Below are 20,247 nucleotides of genomic sequence, written 5' to 3'. Positions count from 1 at the left end.
AAAAAAAAAAAAAAGAACATGTTTTCAATTTTTCCTATGGATAAAAAACTGATAGAAAAAAACGATCGCCTGTGTGGAAGTCCATCGGTCAAAGATCCACGCATGCTCAGAATCAAGTCGACGCATGCTCGGAAGCATCGATCTTAATTTTTCTCAGCACGTCGTGTTTTTTATGTCACCGTGTTTTGGCACAGTCGGATTTTTGACTGATGGTGTGTAGGCAAGACTGATGAAAGTCAGCTTCATCGGATATCTGACGAAAAAATACATCGGTTTAGATTCCATCAGATATCCGATCGTGTGTACGAGGGCCAGTTTACAATTTTTATGTATGCCAATTTCCAAACCTCCAGTAGGCAGCAGTATAAGGTAACTGTACCTGTTTTCTGGATTAATAATTAGAAAGAAAAGGTTTCGCTTGAAATGTGTTATATGCAAAACTTTTTGGCTTTACGTTTAAATAGAATAGGAAAATGGTTGTAACGTGAGACATTTTTATTGCTGTCTAAGTTTTTGTTTGGATGTGTTTCTAATGGTTTCTGAGGCACATTCAGATTTATAAAGTGCTTGTTCTCTCTCTCTGTATCATTGGATGAATTCCCCATACTTACTTTTGTCTGACACCCTTCAAATACAGCAATCTGCCCAACAGATATTCAGGCACACATAGATTTTAACCCTTCCCCTCCTCTATCAAAAACAAATGGAAAATGATTGGCTATTGTTGGGCTTTAAAGGCTAAGTTCACCTTTGTTCACCTTTTTTTTCTCTCTCTAAATTCCAGATCCCCTATGTAACAATATAGCATTAATGTACTTCTTTTGAAAAAATCTCAAAGTGTTTCATTAATCCCACATACACATACTTCACTGGCCTCATCCATGTTTCCAAACGTAACCATTACTTCCGCCTTACTTCCTGGACAGACTATAGGTCAGTGATGGCGAAACCTGGCACCCCAGATGTTTTGGAACTACATTTCCCATGATGCTCATGCACTCTGCAGTGTAGTTGAACACCATGGGAAATGTAGTTCCAAAACATCTGGGGTGCCAAGGTTCGACATCACTGCTATAGGTCATGACACAAGGAGGAGTTGACCAGCTGATCATATTAGCACACACCCTGCATCATGTACCCTTCTACCCACCCACCCACTCCCAGGTGTGTTTTTTAACCACTTAAGGACCAGTGCATGACTATATACATCAGCACTAGAAAGAAAGAACCGCCGCTCCAGATGATGTGCCTCAGTGATAAATAAAATAGCCCAAAATCCAGTGGGTGCAGGCAATGCACAGAGCATAAATGGGAGGAAAGAAATTTTGGACAGCCGCACTCCAATAAAAGGTAAAAAGGTATTGCCTTTTATTCTGGTAAAAAATACTACAAAAGCAAGAAAAAAACAGCAAACAGTGGGGTAATAGAGCTAACTAGTTTCACATTGATAACCAAAGTTATGTAAGCATTGGTTATCAATGTGAAACTAGTTAGCTCTATTACCCCACTGTTTGCTGTTTTTTTCTTGCTTTTGTAGTATTTTTTACCAGAATAAAAGGCAACACCTTTTTACCTTTTATTGGAGTGCGGCTGTCCAAAATTTCTTTCCTCCCATTTATATACATCGGCACAATGGCTCCTGTGGGAAGATGGACGTACCTGTATGGCCCCTTTAAGATGCGGCTTTGTGGGCGCGAGCGCGCCTTTGGCGCGGCAAGCTCCGTGAGTTCGACCACGGGTCATGCGGACTCTATGTCCATGGGGATACATGCAATCGTCTCACAGAGAGGAAGAACAGGGAAATGCTGATGTAAACAAGCATTTCCCCATTCTTCCTAGTGACAGGACACTGATCACAGCTCCCTGTAATCGGAGCAGTGATCAGTGTCAATGTCTTGTCACACATAGTTCACCCCCCCCTACAGTTAGAAGCACTCCCTAAGACACACTTAAGTGCCCCCTACTGGTTAACCCCTTTACTGCCAGTGTAATTTTTACAGTAATCAGTGCATTTTATAGCACTGATCGCTGTATCAACGACAATGGTCCCAAAATAGCATCAAAAGTGTCCGATGTGTCCGCCATAATGTTTCAGTCACGATAAAAATCGCTGATCGCCGTCATTACTAGTAAAAAAATATTATTAAAAAAATGCCATAAAACTATCCCCTATTTTGTAGATGCTATAACTTTTGCGCAAACCAATCAATAAACGCTTATTGGGATTTTTTTTGCAAAAAATATGTTGAAGAATACATATCGGCCTAAACTGAGGGAAAAAAAAAATGTTTTTTTATATATTTTTGGGGGATATTAAGTAGTTAAATGAAATCAGGCAGGCCATCGCACTACAGAATTGATGGTAGATCTAAAGGAGATTGTACAATCAGATCGTATAGTGTATGGTGAACTTTACAGAACACAGGACACACTTCTCCTGTTTTCAATACTACAGCTCTGCTCAGGGATGGACTGGCCATTGGGACTACAGGGAGTTTCCCGGTGGGCCGATGGCTCAGTGGGCTGGCTTCAGTGACAGCGGACTGCTGCCCCCCTCTGCATGGGGGGAGGGGACAAACAGCTGACTCAACAGCTATGGCCTGGGAGTTTCTCACTTCTGCCTAATCTTGTCCCATAAGGGGGGCACCGAACTGATTCTTTGGCCGGCCACCATGGGAGTGACCTGTCAAAGTGGGCCAGTCTGGATGAAGTCCAGGGCCAAATTTCTGTCCCAGTCCAACCCTGGCTCTGCTCCACATAGGCTGTTATCTCATCTGTCATTGCCTGCACATATCAAAAAGCCAAATTACGATCAATGCAATATTATAATATAGGAAGGGGAAGAAAAAAAATCGATGCCTGTGCATTTAGGGAGAAAGGTGATCATTATGAATTGCATTTCATTAAAAAAAAACCTGGGAGTGGGTGGGTAGGTAGGAGGATGGATGATACAGGGTGTGTGCTAATGAGGTCAGCTGGTAAACTCCTTCCTCTATCATGACCTATAGTCTGTCCAGGAAGTAAGGCAGAAGTAATGGATACGTTTGGAAACATGGATGAGTACAGTATATGTAGAATTAATGGAAAGCTTTGAAATTTTTGCAAAAAAAATTACATTAATGCTATATTGGTAGATAGGGGAACTGGAATTTAGATTAAAAAAAAGGACAACTTATCCTTTAATAACTTGTACAGTTTAAATTCTGTTCTTCACTCACTACTACTTACCCTCTATCTTGGCATTGTCATCCAGACGTTTTAGCATGAGCGCTCTCATCTCACTGTCTCCTAACAAGGTGAAGGCATATGCTAGGAGAGCCAATGCATGTGGTGATTTTGCAGTTTCTGCTCCTTTCTTAATGCAGGATTTGGCATTCTCCACAATTTTTTCCTAGACACAAAAAGTGGTCCATAAGCAATAGAATGAATAATAATAATAATTAAAAAAAAATCCTAAGTAAAACTGTATAAATTCTCATACAGTGCCTTGAAAAAGTATTCATACCCCTTGAAAATATTTACATTTTTTCATGTTACAACCAAAAACGTAAATTTATTTTATTGGGATGTTATGTGATAGACCAACACAAAGTGGCACATAATTGTGAAGTGGAAGGAAAATAATAAATGGTTTTCAATTTTTTTTTTTTTTAATAAATATGTGAAATGTGTGGTGTGTGTTTGTATTCAGTCCCCTTTACTCTGATACCCCTTAGCTGTGTGAGTGGCTGGAGCTGCGATGACATCACTCCCGCACATGGACTGTGCACCGGCTGCATCAAAAGTAAATATCTCCTAAATGGTGCACATTTAGGAAATATTTACTGTACCTATAGATAAGCCTTACTATAGACTTACCCAGGGCCGGTGCTACCACTAGGCAGCGGCAGTATGTAACTAATTCAGTCCCAGGCAGCTGCTCCATCCGACCTTTGGTGTAATTAGAGGCGCATCGCAGAAGTGAAACCAGCGCTAGAGGAAGGCGATGCCTCCTGTATATCGCTGCCTTCTGTCACATGGGTAGGGTAAAGGAGGTGGGGTCAGGGGTGGAGCCAAGGGGGTCGGCAAAAAAGGGATTTTTAATACAGCTTACCTGTAAAATCCTTTTCTTGGAGTACATCACGGGACACAGAGCAGCATATTCATTACTATGTGGGTTATATGGAGTACCTTCAGGTGATGGACACTGGCAATCTCAAACAGGAAGTGCCCCTCCCTATATAACCCCCTCCCATAGGAGGAGTACCTCAGTTTTGTAGCAAGCAGTATGCCTCCCAAAATGGTCCCCATAAGAGGGGTGGGAGCTCTGTGTCCCGTGATGTACTCCAAGAAAAGGATTTTACAGGTAAGCTGTATTAAAAATCCCTTTTTCTTTCTCGTACATCACGGGACACAGAGCAGCATATTCATTACTATGTGGGATGTCCCAAAGCAATGCTTACAATGAGGGGAGGGAGACATCTTCCCAAGACAAAAGGATTTAATTTAGAGATATACTTAAATCATAATAAATCCAACTTAGTTGAGAAAAAAATAATTTTAAATTTTACTCAAAGGGGAGCCCCCGGAATCCGAGGGTCTCAAACTGCAGCCCGCAGCACTGCCTGCCCAAAGGCTGTATCAGTATTCCTTCTTACGTCCAACTGGTAGAACTTTGTAAACGTGTGGACAGAAGACCAGGTTGCCGCCTTGCAAACTTGAGCCATAGAGATCTGGTGGTGTGCTGCCCAGGAGGCGCCCATGGCCCTAGTAGAATGAGCCTTTAATGATAACGGAGGAGGCAACCCCTTCAAGCCGTAGGCCTGAGTGATTAACTGTTTAATCCACCTCGAGATGGTGGATTTTGCAGCTGCCTGCCCCTTTTTGGGCCCATCCGGTAAAATGAACAACACATCTGTTTTCCGGATCTTCTCTGTAGCTTTAAGATAGGCTTTCATGGCCCTGACAATATCCAAGGTATGCAGCAACCCTTCCTTTTTGGAAGTAGGTTTAGGAAAGAAGGATGGTAATACCAAATCCTGGTTTAGATGAAAACTGGATATAACCTTTGGTAGGAAGGAAGGATGAGGGCGGAGAACGACCTTGTCCTTATGTAAAATAAGATATGGTTCCTTACAGGATAAGGCTGCCAGTTCCGATACTCTCCTGGCGGAAACCATGGCAACCAAAAATACTAACTTCCTTGTCAGTAAAACCAAAGGAATTTCAGCCAACGGCTCAAAAGGTTGTTTCTGTAAACTTGACAGAACAAGATTTAAATCCCACGGACAAAGTGGGGATTTAACTGGAGGATTAATACGTAAGACCCCTTGAATGAAGGTCTTAACTAGCGAGTGGGTGGCCAGTGGCCGCTGAAACCATACTGACAAAGCTGAAATCTGTCCCTTGATTGTGCTTAATGCCAGTCCTCTATCCACTCCTAGCTGGAGAAAACTTAATACTCTATCGATGGTAAATTTGCGAGAAAGCCATCGCTTGGACTCACACCAGCCTACATAGGCCTTCCAGACCCTGTAATAAATCACCCTAGAGACCGGTTTCCTGGCTCTGATTAGGGTAGAGATTACTTTCTGAGACAGACCTCTACCCCTGAGAATCAGGGATTCAGCTTCCAGGCCGTCAAATTTAGATGCCGTAAGGCAGGGTGGAGGATCGGACCTTGCGATAGCAGGTCTGGTCGTAGAGGAAGAGTCCAAGGGTCTCCCACTACCATCTTCAGGATTAGTGAATACCATGCCCTTCTGGGCCATGCTGGAGCTACCAGGATAACTGGTATGTGCTCCACCCTGATCCTGCGCAGCAGGCGGGGTAGTAACTGGAGTGGGGGAAATGCATAAAGAAGTTTGAAATGATGCCAAGGGCAAACTAACGCATCGGTTCCGCAGGCCCTGGGATCCCTTGTGCGGGACATGAACCTGTCTAGCTTCTTGTTCAGTCTCGATGCCATGATATCCACGTCCGGCACTCCCCATTTCTGGCAGAGTGTCTGAAAGACCTGTGGATGCAGAGACCACTCCCCCGGCAACAGAGTCTGGCGACTTAAGAAGTCCGCCTGTAGGTTGTCCACTCCGTGAATGAATATAGCCGATATGCAGGGCACATGGGCTTCTGCCCACAAGAAAATCAAGCTCACTTCTTTCTGAGCGGCCTGACTCTTGGTTCCCCCTTGGTGATTTATATATGCCACCGCCGTGGCATTGTCCGATTGTATTCTCACCAGGAACCCCTGTAGTTTGGACGTCCAAGCCCTGAGGGCTAGTCGAGCAGCTCTGAGCTCCAAGATATTGATGGGCAACTGCTTCTCTGCCGCTGCCCAAGTGCCCTGGCGAGTGCAACCATCCAAAATTGCTCCCCAGCCCATCAGGCTGGCGTCTGTGGTTACTATCTTCCAGGTCACAGGACTGAAAGTCTTTCCCTTCAGGAGATTCTGAGGGTTTAACCACCAAGATAGACTTTGCCGCACTCTTGGTGAGAGTGGCAAAGGAATTTCTAAGGCCTGAGGCCTCTTGCTCCATGCTGACAGGATGGCTGCCTGCAGGATGCGAGTGTGGCTCTGAGCGTACGGAACCGCCTCGAATGTGGCCACCATCTTGCCTAGTAGTCGCATACATAGGCGAACAGTTGGCCTTTTCTTTCTTAGAACTATTTGTATTAGCTCCTTGATGGCCTTGACCTTTAATAGGGGTAGGAACACCTTTTGTTGTTCTGTATCCAATCTCATGCCGAGATATTCCAGCTGCCTTGTGGGCAGGAATGCTGACTTGTCTCGATTTAGGACCCAGCCGAACCTCTCGAGGTACTGAACCGTGAGGGCCACTGCTCGTTCCAGGCCAGGAGACGAGTGGTCTACGACCAAGAGGTCGTCCAGGTAAGCCAGGACCGTGACCCCTTGGGTCCTTAGATTGGCTAGGATTGGGGCTAGGACCTTCGTGAATACCCGGGGGGCCGTAGCCAACCCGAAGGGGAGCGCCACAAATTGGAAATGACGCTGAGCCACCGCGAAGCGTAGAAATACTTGATGTGGCTGAAAAATTGGCACATGAAGGTAAGCATCCTTTATGTCTATGGACGCCATGAAGTCGTCCTTCTGGAGCACGGCGACAGCTGACCGAATAGTTTCCATCCGGAATGAGCGGACCTTTAGGTACGCATTTACTCCCTTTAAGTCCAAGATTGGCCTGACATCGCCGTTGGGCTTTGGGATGATAAACAGGTTGGAGTAGAACCCCAATCCCTGTTCCCGGACTGGTACTTCTACTATCACCTTCTGGCATAGCAGATGATTCAATGCCGCCATCAATGCGGCTCTTTTCACAGGGTCGCCTGGTACTCTTGACTCCTGGTAATGAGGAGGAGGGAATTTTAGAAATTCTAGTTTGTAGCCCGTGGTCACGGAAGACCGTACCCAGCAGTCGGGAATGCTGGCCTCCCAAACCTCTGCAAAGAGACGCAGCCTTCCCCCCACCATCGTGGGTGGGGGCGCCCCTTCATAAGGCCGACTTGGGGGCTGGCTTCGCAGGCTTGCGGTACCACTGCTTCTTGCCCCCCGTGGCTTGGCCATGCGGCTTATTGTTAAATCCTGATCTTGCAGGAGGCCGTCGATACTGTTTGGTATTAGAGGGCCCCTGCCCCGGGGAGGGCTGGCGCTTAAATGCGGGCCCTCGAGCCTTCTTCTTGACTGGCAAGAGAGTGCTTTTGCCGCTTGATATAGTCTGAATATATCTATCCAGATCTTCTCCGAAGAGACGTCCTCCATGGAAGGGAAACCCTACCAGGAGTTTTTTGCACGGGGGCTCAGCCTCCCAATTCTTCAACCATAAGAGCCTTCTCATATGGATTAGAAATAAGGATAAACGTGACGCCTGCTGGATGGAGTCCTTGATAGCATCCACCGTAAAGCGTATAGCCCTGGGTAAATCCGAAAATTCCTCTGCCTGTTGGGCAGGGATCAGTTTAAGCATTTGCTTAGTCTTATCTGATAATGCTTGGGCAACTCCAATAGCAGCCACAGCGGGCTGAACTATCGCCCCTGCTGAAGTAAAGGAGGCCTTAAGTAATGTTTCCAAGCGTTTATCAACCGGATCCTTAAACACCTGTACGTTTTCTACAGGGCAAGTTAAAGATCTGTTCACACAGGAGATGGCTGCGTCCACCGCCGGGGGCGCCCACCTTTTGGAGAATTTCTCCTCCATAGGATATAAAACAGAGAATTTTTTAGGTGGTAAAAAGACTCTATCTGGCTTGATCCAATCCTGAAATATGACATCCTCGAGTAGAGGATGGACCGGAAAAAACTGCGTTGCTTTGAGGCGCTCTTAATGAGCCTAAAGCTGAAACCGCCGATACTTGAGGTTCTGGTATGGGTAACTTAAATGCCTCATGGACCATGTCCGTTAAAGCTTGAACCCACAAACTTTCCCCTTGGGAGGTTGAACTAGACTCCTCAGTATCCGGATCCTCGATCTCTGAACCACCCTGGTCCAAAACGTCGGGATTATCCAATTCTCCTAGGGAAAGGATCTCTGAGTCTGAGGGTTCCTGCTCGGGTGACGGAGACCTAGTCCGCTTTCTACCCGATATAGCCTTAGCTATTCTTTTTGCCATTCTTTTCTCTAGTTCTCCTAAAGAAACAGCAAGCACCCTCTCAGTGACAAAGCCGGGGTTGGACTGAACTGGACCAGCCCCAGCACCAGATCCCCCAGGTCCCATCAGGGCGTGCCCTGATATATCCTGTGGGGAGAGCAGCGGCATAGCCGTGTCTGAGCCCTCGGATTTTGCGGGGGAATCCCCACCCTTTGTACCCTCTGACCTAGAAGCCATGGTACAATACCGAGGTACACCTGCTATCACCCAGCCACAGACGTAGCTAAGGGGATCTGCCGGTTTGGGAACGATAGAGACTAACGCCCAAACTGAGAAGGGAGATCAGAAGTACTTTCCCTTTTTCTTCTTCTTTTTTTTTTTTTTTTTTTTTTTTTTTTTATATATCCTTTTTTTTTTTTTTTTTTGAAGAGGAAAAGAAAATACTCTGTCTCCTAATAAGTATTGCCAATAGCCATCTGCTGAAAAAAAGGAAAAGGAAACCTATCTGTAGGTTTGACAGTCTATTCTTTAGAAAACGACTGTAATCTTTCCTTCCGCCACTGGGTGTCCTCAGCGAGCTCCGCACTGCGTCCTCCTCCTCTGTAACTCAGGAAGACACTGAGCTTTTTGGCAGCTACTGGAAGGGCCTCCCCTTCCTATATGTAAATCGCCGCCCACAGGGATGCGCCCCCACCCCAGCCAATGGCGCGAAAAAACTTTCATATCTCGGGCACGCGCGCGCGCGCGCCCCCGTCGGCGGGGGCCATCGCACATGGAGGAGGACGGAGCGGCGCAGCACCCAGGCAGGTAAGCCCTCAGGTAGGTCACAGACCTCCTCTTAGCATGGGAAACACGGCTCCTGTATTTCACAGAGATCCCACACCTAGCGCAGCAGACCCAGCTAAACAACACTTACCAGGGAGGACACCTATCACTGGGGGAAAAAGATTTGAATCATCCTGTCTCTGACCATAGACATAGTGATTCCTTGCCAATGCAGAGCATACCCAGGCATGACCCCCTGTGCACCTCCCTCCAGGGAATCTGCTAAGAACCAAGTTCCGCAGGCTCCCCAATACTTACCTGCTCCATGCCGCAGGACTTTTGCACAGCAAGAGGTCCAATCTTCCCCCATCTCCGTGGGTGGCGTCTAGACCTTCAGGCCCTGGGTTCCTATGAAGGAGCCACTGTCCTGGGCCCATATAGCACCCTGGCAAACAGGAGCTTTAGATGCCCAAGGTTCTAAGTCCTGGGCCCAGGGTCCAGCTCTCTAAAAAGAGAAGCGTTATGGGCAAACCCCATGGCTTTGGGGTCCGGATACTGTCCACTTTAGCACTGAGGCCGTTGGACAGATCCGGTTAGCCTGCCTTGATCCCAAGGATGTGGAGGCAAAGCTAAACCATGACCAACACCTAAGACACTGGCGAAAAAACTGAGGTACTCCTCCTATGGGAGGGAGTTATATAGGGAGGGGCACTTCCTGTTTGAGATTGCCAGTGTCCATCACCTGAAGGTACTCCATATAACCCACATAGTAATGAATATGCTGCTCTGTGTCCCGTGATGTACGAGAAAGAAATTAGGTTTCGCCTAGGGTGTCAAAAGTCCTTGCACCAGCCCTGGACTTACCTATAGGTAAAAGTCATGCATGGAAGTTTACTTTCATGTCACTTTTTGTGCTGTTTTTGGTTGTCTGACTTGTTAACCACTTAAGGACCGCCTCATGTACATATACGTCAGCAGAATGGCACAGGCAGGCACATCAACGTATATATACGTGCCCTGCTTGATGTGGGTCGGGGGTCCGATCGGGACCCCCTCCGGTACATGCGGCGGTCCCCGTGGCTTCAGGAGCGATCCGGGACGACGGCGCGGCTATTCGTTTATAGCCGCTCCGTCGCGATCGCTCCCCGGAGCTGAAGAACGGGGAGAGCCGTGTGTAAACACGGCTTCCCCGTGCTTCACTGTGTCGGCACATCGATCGCGTCATCCTATTTATAGGGAAGACACGATCGATGACGTCATTCCTACAGCCACACCCCCCTACACTAGTAAACACACACACAGTGATCCCTAAATGTTACAGCGCCCCCTGTGTTTAACTCCCAAACTGCAACTGTCATTTTCACAATAAAGAATGCAATTTAAATGCATTTTTTTGCTGTGAAAATGACAATTGTCCCAAAAATGTGTCAAAATTGTCCGAAGTGTCCGCCATAATGTCGCAGTCACGAAAAAAATCGCTGATCGCCGCCATTAGTAGTAAAAAAAAAAAAAAAAAATGCAAAAAAACTATCCCCTATTTTGTAAACACTATACATTTTGCGCAAACCAACCGATAAACGATTATTGCGATTTTTTTTTACCAAAAATAGGTAGAAGAATACGTATCGGCCTAAACTGAGGAAAAAAAAATGTTATATATGTTTTTGGGGGATATTTATTATAGCAAAAAGTAAAAAATATTGAATTTTTTTCAAAATTGTCGCTCTATTTTTGTTTATAGCGCAAAAAATAAAAACCGCAGAGGTGATCAAATACCACCAAAAGAAAGCTCTATTTGTGGGAAAAAAAAAAAACGCCAATTTTGTTTGGGAGCCACGTCGCACGACCGCGCAATTGTCTGTTAAAGTGACGCAGTCCCTAACTGTAAAAACCCCTTGGGTCTTTAGGCAGCATTTTGGTCCGGGGCTTAAGTGGTTAAGAAAATATGAAGACTGATAAGATCAAAGAACTTACATCATGGACAAGTCGATGTTCCAGTAGAGCGATGAGAACAAAAGCAGTCTGTGTGATCTCATCATCCTGAAAAAAATACATTTAAAGGGTCAGCATTTCAACAGTGATGTACCAGTTATGCAGCCAACAGGAGTAAATCCCCACATTTCATGGGTCTCTAAAAGATCAGATCTCCCCCATCATAATCCCCAGCTCTATTTACATCTGGAGTCTCACTCCTCCTGCTAAAAGACAGTAGCAGAGTAAAGACAATACAACTCCTGTCAGATTTTAATGCTGCCCATGTCCCCATTAGGGGTTGGGTTGGTAGTTTTTTTTTTATTATTGTTTTATGCTTATCCTATTGTGGGTACAAGTGATTTTAAAGGGGTTGTAAAGGTTTGTTTTTTATTTTCTAAATAGGTTCCTTTAAGCTAGTGCATTGTTGGTTCACTTACCTGTTCCTTCTAAATTTTTTTTTTGTCTGAATTTCTCACTTCCTGTTCTTTCTCAGTAAGCTTGCCCCCATCATCCGAGCCGTTCTGGCTGGGGTTAGTCAGTGAGCTCGCCCCCTCCCTTGGATGTCCCAAGGGAGGGGGCGAGCGCACTGACTAACCCCCAGCCAGAACGACTCGGATGATGGGGGCAAGCTTACTAAGAACAGGAAGTGAGAAATTCAGACAAAGGAAAAAAACATTTATTATTATTATTATTATTATTATTATTATTATTAAAGGGGTTGTAAAGGAAAACATTTTTCCTAATAAGCATCCTTTACCTGCAGACATTCCTCTTTTCACTTCCTCATTGTTCGTTTTTGCTCAGAAGTTGCTCTATTTCTTCTCTGTTCTGTTCACTTCCTGCTTGTCTGATTGTTACTCACCACCGTGAAGGGAGGCTTTACTGCGGTGGTCAGTGACGTGCTCGCCGCCCTCCTGGGAACTACATCTGTCTGGCAGGACGCTCTCTACATGTTAGAGACTTCAAGGAGGTGTGAATTACTGGGCCTGCCGCAATGCATACTGGGAAATGTAGTTCTTACATGAACGAGCGCCGCAAACCAGGAAGTGAATGAGAGAACAAAAACTAGAACGCCGGAGGTGATATAGATGAAGGAATTTAATAGGTATTTACTCTTTTTTTAACAGAATCATTACACTATTCTGTCTGTCTACCTTGCAGACATTAATTTTAGGCAAAAAATGTTTTTCATTTACAACTCCTTTAAGTAGGGAAATGGAAGGAAAAGGTAAGTGAACCAACAATGCACTAGCTTAAAGGAACCTTTACAACCCCTTTAAATAAAATATGTCCTGTGTAATGTAATAACATGTATTAGGTTGTGGTTTCCTTTTTTACTTGAACTTTTGTCATTGGTTTTGGATTCTGTGTTGTTTCCAAGGGGAGAACACCTTTATCTTTGTAGGCTGTGCCAGTATTTGTAGGTTTGTATTGTTTCTATGAGGAAAAATCCATAAATGTGAGTTGTCGCTAGGCGTAGCTCTGGATGTTTTTTGAGCGCCACACTTTTAGGACATTCAGCATTGATGAACAAGACAGCTTCCTGTCGTCAGTGGTTGCTAATGAAGCATTGGGTTTTACACTGTGGGACATTTTTGGGGATTTCACATTTTTTTAATAAAGGACTTTGTGTCTGGATGTTGTAAGCCATGTTTACCCTTTACATACCACCCAACTTTTTTGAGAAGGGAACAAGGGACACTTATTAGCAAAAGTATGTAGGCATAGATAGGACACACCCCCTGCTGGGTTACGAACAAGATAGGGTCTGTAGGTTTGTTCTTAAGTTGAATTTGTATATACGTTGAAACAGGTAAATATTTTAAGTGTAACTCCAGCCAAAAACATATTTTTAAAGTGTTATAGCATAGGGAAGGGGTAACACCCCTGCAATGTTTGTTTTGCTGTTTGTGTACCCTGTTCAGAAGATTTCACCTCACTTTTTGTCCCTGTGACAATTGGATTTTGAAAATGTTGTATTGTCATGGAAACAAGGATTTATGATAAAGCATTATAACTCATATGCCCCGTACTCCGATGGATTTTTCTGAAGGAATTCCGTTCAAGCTGTCTTGCGTACACACCAAACTCCGACCGTCCAAAACGTGGTGACATACAACACTACGACAACCTGAGAAGTTCAATGCTTCCGAGCATGCGTCGACTTGATTCTGAGCATGCATTATTTTTTCTCCATCGGAGTTCCATACAGACGAACGGAATTTCTGATGGGGCACACACGGTCGGAATATCCGATAAAAAAAATCCGTCTGACTTTTTCCATCGGAAATTCCAATCATGTCTACAAGGCATTACAGGAGTGAATTTCCCTTCCTAGGGGTAGATTTCCTCTCACTTCCTGTTGTCTGGAGTTGTTTGTAAGTTGGATGTATGTAACTTGGGGACTGCCTGTATTCCTTTATACTGGCTTGTAAAATTTACCAATGCAGAAATTTTGAAACTGGATGAAACGTTTAGCACTGGGAAACACTTTTTGAACTATAAATAGTGCATTTTATATTTAACTACAGTATTTATCTTCCTATAGCGCACACCGGCGTATAGCGCGCACCCCTGATCTAGAATGGAAATTCCTGGAAAAAAAAAAATTAATTACTTACAGGTTTGGTGTCTTGCCCGGCGTCCATCGGCGGCCTCGTCCGGTCCGGCGTCCATCTGCGGCCCTGGTGGTGTCCTCCCCGCTTCTCCCGCGATGTTTTTGAGCCGATCCCCGTTTCCTGCGCTGTGTTTGAACGCCGCCGTCGACATATACCGAGCGCAGTACACTCGGGCACGCTCGGCCACGCTCGGCTCCTCTCGCATAATGGCTAGGAGGCGGCACAGGGCGTGAACGCGAGCAGAGCCGAGCCTGGCCGAGTGTACCCGAGTGTACTGCGCACGGTATATGTCGGCGGCGGCGTTCAAACACAGTGCGGGAAGCGGGTATCAGCGTATATCGCGCACCCACGATTTTCCCCTGATTTTAAGGGGAAAAAAGTGCGGGGTATACGCCGATAAATACGGTATATAGATCAGACCAAAATGAGGGACAATTCAGGAGGAAAGAGGGACTTTGTTCTTAATCAGGGACAGTGGGGAGCTATGCCTTCATATTTCTCACATCTTCTAGCAGATCACTGACATTTACTAACAGAAGGTTAATATACATATTGCAGGCAGGAAGGATTCCAAAAAACTTGTGATGACAGAAATATGGAGACTGCTATCGCTAAGTTCTACTACTGAAGTCTAAGCCTAGTTGTTTCGATGTCAATCTATTGGGTTCAGTACTTCATAACTTGAAAAAAAATATGTGAATAGGGTGTTCTGGTTTTGACTTTGCTGGTTGCATATTCATTCCTTATTACCGAAAGGCAGAGCTTTTTTTCTCAGAAAATAGGTGCAGGAACTCAACCACGACCCCGTTCATATTTCACAAACAGTAGAAGGGTCTTAAAGGGGCATTAAATACCAGGATTGCATTCCATACAGTGCAGAATTCAGGGGGTTACATACAGAGTGCAGAGCTATCACTTGTAAACACAGAAACCAGACTTCTGTGTTTACAAGTGATTGTGGTGAGCAGGCACCAAAGGGTCTGAGCCAGAGGTGGTGAAACCGAGTTCCCCCTGAAAAAAAGCCCTGCCGAAAGGAATTTATAGACACCAGAGACATCCAGGCAAATAGTAGCGATTTGCCGTAAGCGCATCCATATTTCCCACATGGTGAGAGAATTAAAGATTTATAAGATACAGTACGTGTCAAGATATTAGTACAGAAGATCTGAATTACTCACGTCTATGTCATTGTAGAAATAGGAATCAGAACTATGAAAACATCCACTGGGTAACTGTATACTTTCCAGCCAGTGTATAGCTTTCTGAATGTCCTTCTCATCTACGTGGATAAACTGCCGAGCACAATTAAGAGCCTTAATTACCAAGGCTGTGATCCTGCAGGAGAAGAGAGGCTCCATTTAAAAATAAAAGCATTTCTAAAAACAGTTACAATTTCTATAGTGCAGAGCTTGTTCAGGAATGGCAGCAGGCAGGTGTGAGTACATCGGCACACACAGTAAGGCAAAGACTTTTGGAGGATGATCTGGTGTCAAGAAGGGCAGCAAAGAAGCCACTTCTCTCCAATAAAAACATCAGGGACAGACTGATATTCTTTCAAAGGTACAGGGATTGGACTGCTGAGGACTGAGGTAAAGTAATTTCTCTTATAAATCCCCTTTCTGATTGTTTGGGCCATCCGGAAAAACCCTTTATCCGAAGAAGATAACGTGAGCGCTATGATCAGTCCTGTGTCATTGCAAAAGTAAAGCATCCTGAGACCATTTATGTGTGGGGTTGCATCTCAGCCAAGGGAGTGGGCTCATTCACAATGTTGCCTTGGGGCCCTTTCACACTTGTGTGGCTTTTCCTGTGACTTTGGACATCAGAGTCGCATGACAAGTCTTACCCCATGATTCCCAATGATAACCATTCATATCTGTGCGACTTCAAGTCGCACCGACTCCCTGTACTACTTTGGTCCAACTTTGATGCGAGTTGAGGTCCATAGACCTCAAGTTTACACAGGCGTTCCTTGAAATTGCATCAAAATTGCGGCAAATGGCCGTAAAAAACACACAATTTTCAGTGTGAAAGGGGCCCAAGTACACAGCCATGAATAAAAAATGGTACAAACACATCCTCTGAGAGCAACTTCTCCCAATCATCCAAGTTTGGGGAGGAACAATGTCTTTTCCAGCATGATGGAGCACCTCGCCATAAGGTCTTGAAATAGAAGGGTCAACAACACTACAAATATTGACTACATAAACATAAACTTAATGTGATTGGCAATAATGAAATGCTTGTAATTATACTTTAGTATACCATAGTAACATCTGACAAAAAAGATCTGAAGCAGCAGACTTTGTGAAAATTAATATTTGTCTCATTCTCAAAACTTTTGGCCACAGCTGTATAGCATCATCTAAATGAGAGAGCAATAGCCATAATGAATAAAAAAGTCAGGGGCCCGGATTCAGATACATTGGTGTATCTATTGGCGGACGTAACACATCTCAGATACGTTACGCTGCTGTAAATTAGGGCGCAAGTTCCGTATTCAGAAAGAACTTGCGCCCTAAGTTACGGCGGCGTAACGTATGTGGTCCAGCGTAAGCCCGCCTAATTCAAATGTGGATGATGTAGGCGTGTTTTATTTAAATTACATATGACCCCGCGTATTTGAAGTTTTTTTTTACGAACGGCTCGAAATTACGCTCAAAATTACGCCGCAAATTGTCAATGTTTAAGACGTGAACGTAACTTACGTACAGCCCTATTCACGAACGACTTACGCAAACAACGTAAAATTTTCAAAATTTGACGCGGGAATGACGTCCATACTTAACATAGGATACCCCTCATATAGCAGGGGTAACTTTACACTGGAAAAAGCCGAACGTAAACGGCGTAAAAAAACATAGGATACCCCTCATATAGCAGGGGTAACTTTACACTGGAAAAAGCCGAACGTAAACGGTGTAAAAAAATGCGCCGGGCGGACGTACGTTTCTGAATCGGCCTATCTACCTAATTAGCATATTACTTGCGTAAATCTACGGAAGCGCCACCTAGCGGCCAGCGTAAATATGCAGCCTAAGATACGACGGTGTACGACACTTACGCCAGTCGGATCTTAGGGAAATCTATGCGTAACTGAATCAGTCGCATAGATACGACCCGGCAACTCAGAGTTACGACGGCGTATCCGGAGATACGCCTTCGTAACTGTTTTCTGAATCCGGGCCAATGTAAGTAAAGGTAAAAACTGAAAACATACAGTAGTGTGGTTATGTTAATAATGATAACTGATAACTGAAAACAAAGTTAGTTTCAAAACTATGGCTTAGGAGATTCTATATAAAATAAAATTACAGATCTGTTTTATTTAGAATCACAATGTATAGGCAATTGATTTTACTTTGCTTGGTAACCCCCTTTTAACCACTTCCTTACTGGGCACTTAAACCCCCTTCCTGCCCAGAGGACTTTTTGCGATTCGGCACTGCGTCGCTTTAATTGACAATTGCGCGGTCGTGCGACGTGGCTCCCAAACAAAATTGACGTCCTTTTTTTCCCACAAATAAAGCTTTCTTTTGGTGGTATTTAATCACCTCTGCGGTTTTTATTTTTTGCGCTATAAACAAGAATAGAGCGACAATTTTGAAAAAAAAAAATAATAATTTTTTACTTGTTGCTATAATAAATAGCTACATTTTTAAAAAAAAAATGTTTTTATCCTCAGTCTAGGCCGATACGCATTCTACAGTTCATATTTAGTCAAAAAATAAAACGCCGTTTCCGGGGACGGTGGTGTGAGCATGGAGGAGTGAGAGCGCGCTGGTCTAGCTGAGGTCCGTGGTGCGCTTCGATAGGAGAGCGGTTGATTCGAAACCCCCCCCCCCCCTGCGCTCGTTGCGGCTGGCAGAGAAAGCGTCTTCCGAAGCAGTATCAAACAGCTGATGTCGCGGCGGGGAAGGAGAGCTGGAAGCTCAGGAGGCACACAAGCGCCCGGTCACTCGTACATAACACGGTACATGACGGTGAGGAGGGAGAGTACAGAGCAGGTGGACGCCGGTGGAAGCAGCACCCTAAGGAGGAAATCCCTCATAGAAAGCTCCTACCAAGCCGCCGCTGTAACACCAGGAGTAGCGGCGGTGGGGATAGCGGAAGCAGAAGGAAAGCAGCTGGGCGCTGGTGCGGTGGGGGCCATAATATCTACAGTCCCAGCGAGTACAGCGGAGACCCGGGTGGCGCTGAGGGAGATAGCTGCGACAGGAAGTACCGCAGTAGCCCCGGAGGTGGAGACGAGAACGGAGGAGCAGCTCAGAGGCACCCTGCACCCCTCTGCAGAGGTACAGCTAGTATCAGTAATTACATCACTAATTACACTAGATACACGAGACCTGGCGGGGGGCTATATTGCAATGCCTACAGAAACATTGTCCGTACTACCCACACCTGAAGCTAAAGACGGGGACATGGATAATAAGGTGGGCGAAAAGTCTAGTGAAGTAAAGAAGGATGGCGGTCCTGTGGGGGAGGACATACAGCCTGACCCCCAGAATACAGGGGGGATGGCGAACGTATCTGAGCAAGAGCCACTTCTTGATATCAGACAATTAAGTAGGCTTATTCAGGCCCTCCCGACAAAAGAGGACATTCAAAAAATGTTGATGGTTATGACAGGCATGTTGAAGGAGGAAATGGAGGAGGTGCGGGTAAGAGTGTCTGCCGGGGAACAAAAAATATCTGTCTTAGAGAGCCAACAAACCACAGGGGACTGTAGGTTAGAAGCACTGGGAAAAAAAAGTCCATATGCAGCAACAGTAGCTGATTAGATTACAATTAAAGGCTGAAGAGGCTGACAATAGAAGCAGAAGGAACAATGTGCGCATAAGAGGTATACCGGAAAGCTGCGAGGGGGCGGCATTAAGAGAAGCCGTCCTGTCAATTTTTAATAAAATTCTAAAAAAAAGCCCAGGATCCCCAATAGAACTGGATAGAGTTCATAGGATCCCTACAGCACGGAATTAGAGTTACCCTCGAGATGTTCTTTGTCGGATACACTTCTTTGGAATAAAGGAGGACATTCTGAGGGAGGTATGGAAAGAAGGAAATATGATATGGGAGGGGGCGAGCATACAGCTGTTTCCAGATCTGTGCTGGCAAACAAAAGCAAGACGCCGTTTGCTGAGGCCGTTACTCAAGCATATACGCTCTCAAGAGGCCATATACAGATGGGGGTACCCGTTGGCTATCAATATAAAAAGGGCAGGCAGAAATTTCAATCTAAGAGAACCATCCCAGCTCCCGGCACTTTTTGAATTTCTTGGAGCAACGCCCATAGAAGTTCCAAACTGGCTGGATTTGTCTATTGCAGAACCAGAGATACAGAGAGCGAAGAGGGATAAGTGAAGGGATATGGTAAAACCAGCAAAGATATTTTTAAGATTCTACCCTCGAGATTGGAAGATGTGGGAGAGGAAGCACTGTACTAGACGCGAGCCAAGAGAGGACATGAGATAATAACTTGCATTCCCTTTCTTCTCCTCGCGGACTTTGGTTCTCTCTCTCTCTCCTCTATTGGAAGGAATTTTTTTTTTTTCTCTTTTTTTTTCCCGTTCTCTCTCCTATTTTTTTTTTTAGAGAAATACCTTGTATTTTGAATAGAGAGTGGTTAAGCCCGGATAAAGGGGTGTGTACAGATGTAACAAAGTCTATTTTTGGTGGGTTTTTTTTTTTTTTTCCAGTTTACCTTTTTGAGTCCTTTTTGGAGCTCTTTTTTCACCCTATAATCCGGAAAGGTCACTATTCTCTGACCTTGCCCAGACACTGGATATTGATGTTCCACTGATGGTGTAATAGTGTTATGCTTGTGTTTAAGTGTCTAAGTGTTTAAGAGATGCAGGATATGACCAGTCTCCTTGTCCACCACAGGGAGGGAAGGAATTGGATGGGAGGTGGGGGGAGGGGAGGAGGGTGGAGGGATAGGAGCATTCGGGGTCTGAGGGGGGGAGGGCGGGGTTTTTTTTTTTTCTCAAAATAGGATTTTCACGTTTTACTATTTATAGTCCGGTCTGGTGTTTCCCTTTTTTTTTTTTTCCTGGGTGTTCACATTTCCTACACCCCACGTAAGTGGAAAGGGCTATGGGGGGTGGGCGGGCTAGGGTGGATTGGCCTAGGAGAGGTCATTACCTCACCAATTATAGCACTATAAGGGGGGTTAAACACTATATGAATAAGTCAGAGTGGGGGGGGGGGGTATGAGTTAGTCGCTTGGAATCCAGGGGAGGGGCAGCGTAGGGATCCAGGGGAGCACGGGAGTAATCCCTCACAAGGGTACTAATAGAGGGATGTATGACAC

At 45.1% G+C, this 20,247-nt stretch overlaps 1 protein-coding gene across 2 annotated transcripts in view; it reads right to left on the bottom strand.

Moving 5' to 3' along the window:
- LOC120946921 (alpha-2-macroglobulin-like protein 1) overlaps positions 1–20,247 on the bottom strand; it is a 221,074-nt gene that overhangs the window by 43,101 nt on the left and 157,726 nt on the right. For both annotated transcript variants that reach the window (XM_040361745.1, XM_040361746.1), the window contains exons 26-28: positions 15,119–15,275; positions 11,323–11,388; positions 3,229–3,391 (exon numbers count right to left, since the gene is read on the bottom strand). In XM_040361745.1, coding sequence (XP_040217679.1) covers positions 3,229–3,391; positions 11,323–11,388; positions 15,119–15,275 — 386 coding nt within the window. The remainder of the gene's footprint in view (positions 1–3,228; positions 3,392–11,322; positions 11,389–15,118; positions 15,276–20,247) is intronic.

Source organism: Rana temporaria, chromosome 8 (genome assembly GCF_905171775.1).
Source record: "Rana temporaria chromosome 8, aRanTem1.1, whole genome shotgun sequence".
Taxonomy (NCBI): Eukaryota; Metazoa; Chordata; class Amphibia; order Anura; family Ranidae; genus Rana; species Rana temporaria.
The sequence above is the reverse complement of the archived record's forward strand: the minus strand, read 5'-3'. Positions and strand labels throughout refer to the sequence as shown.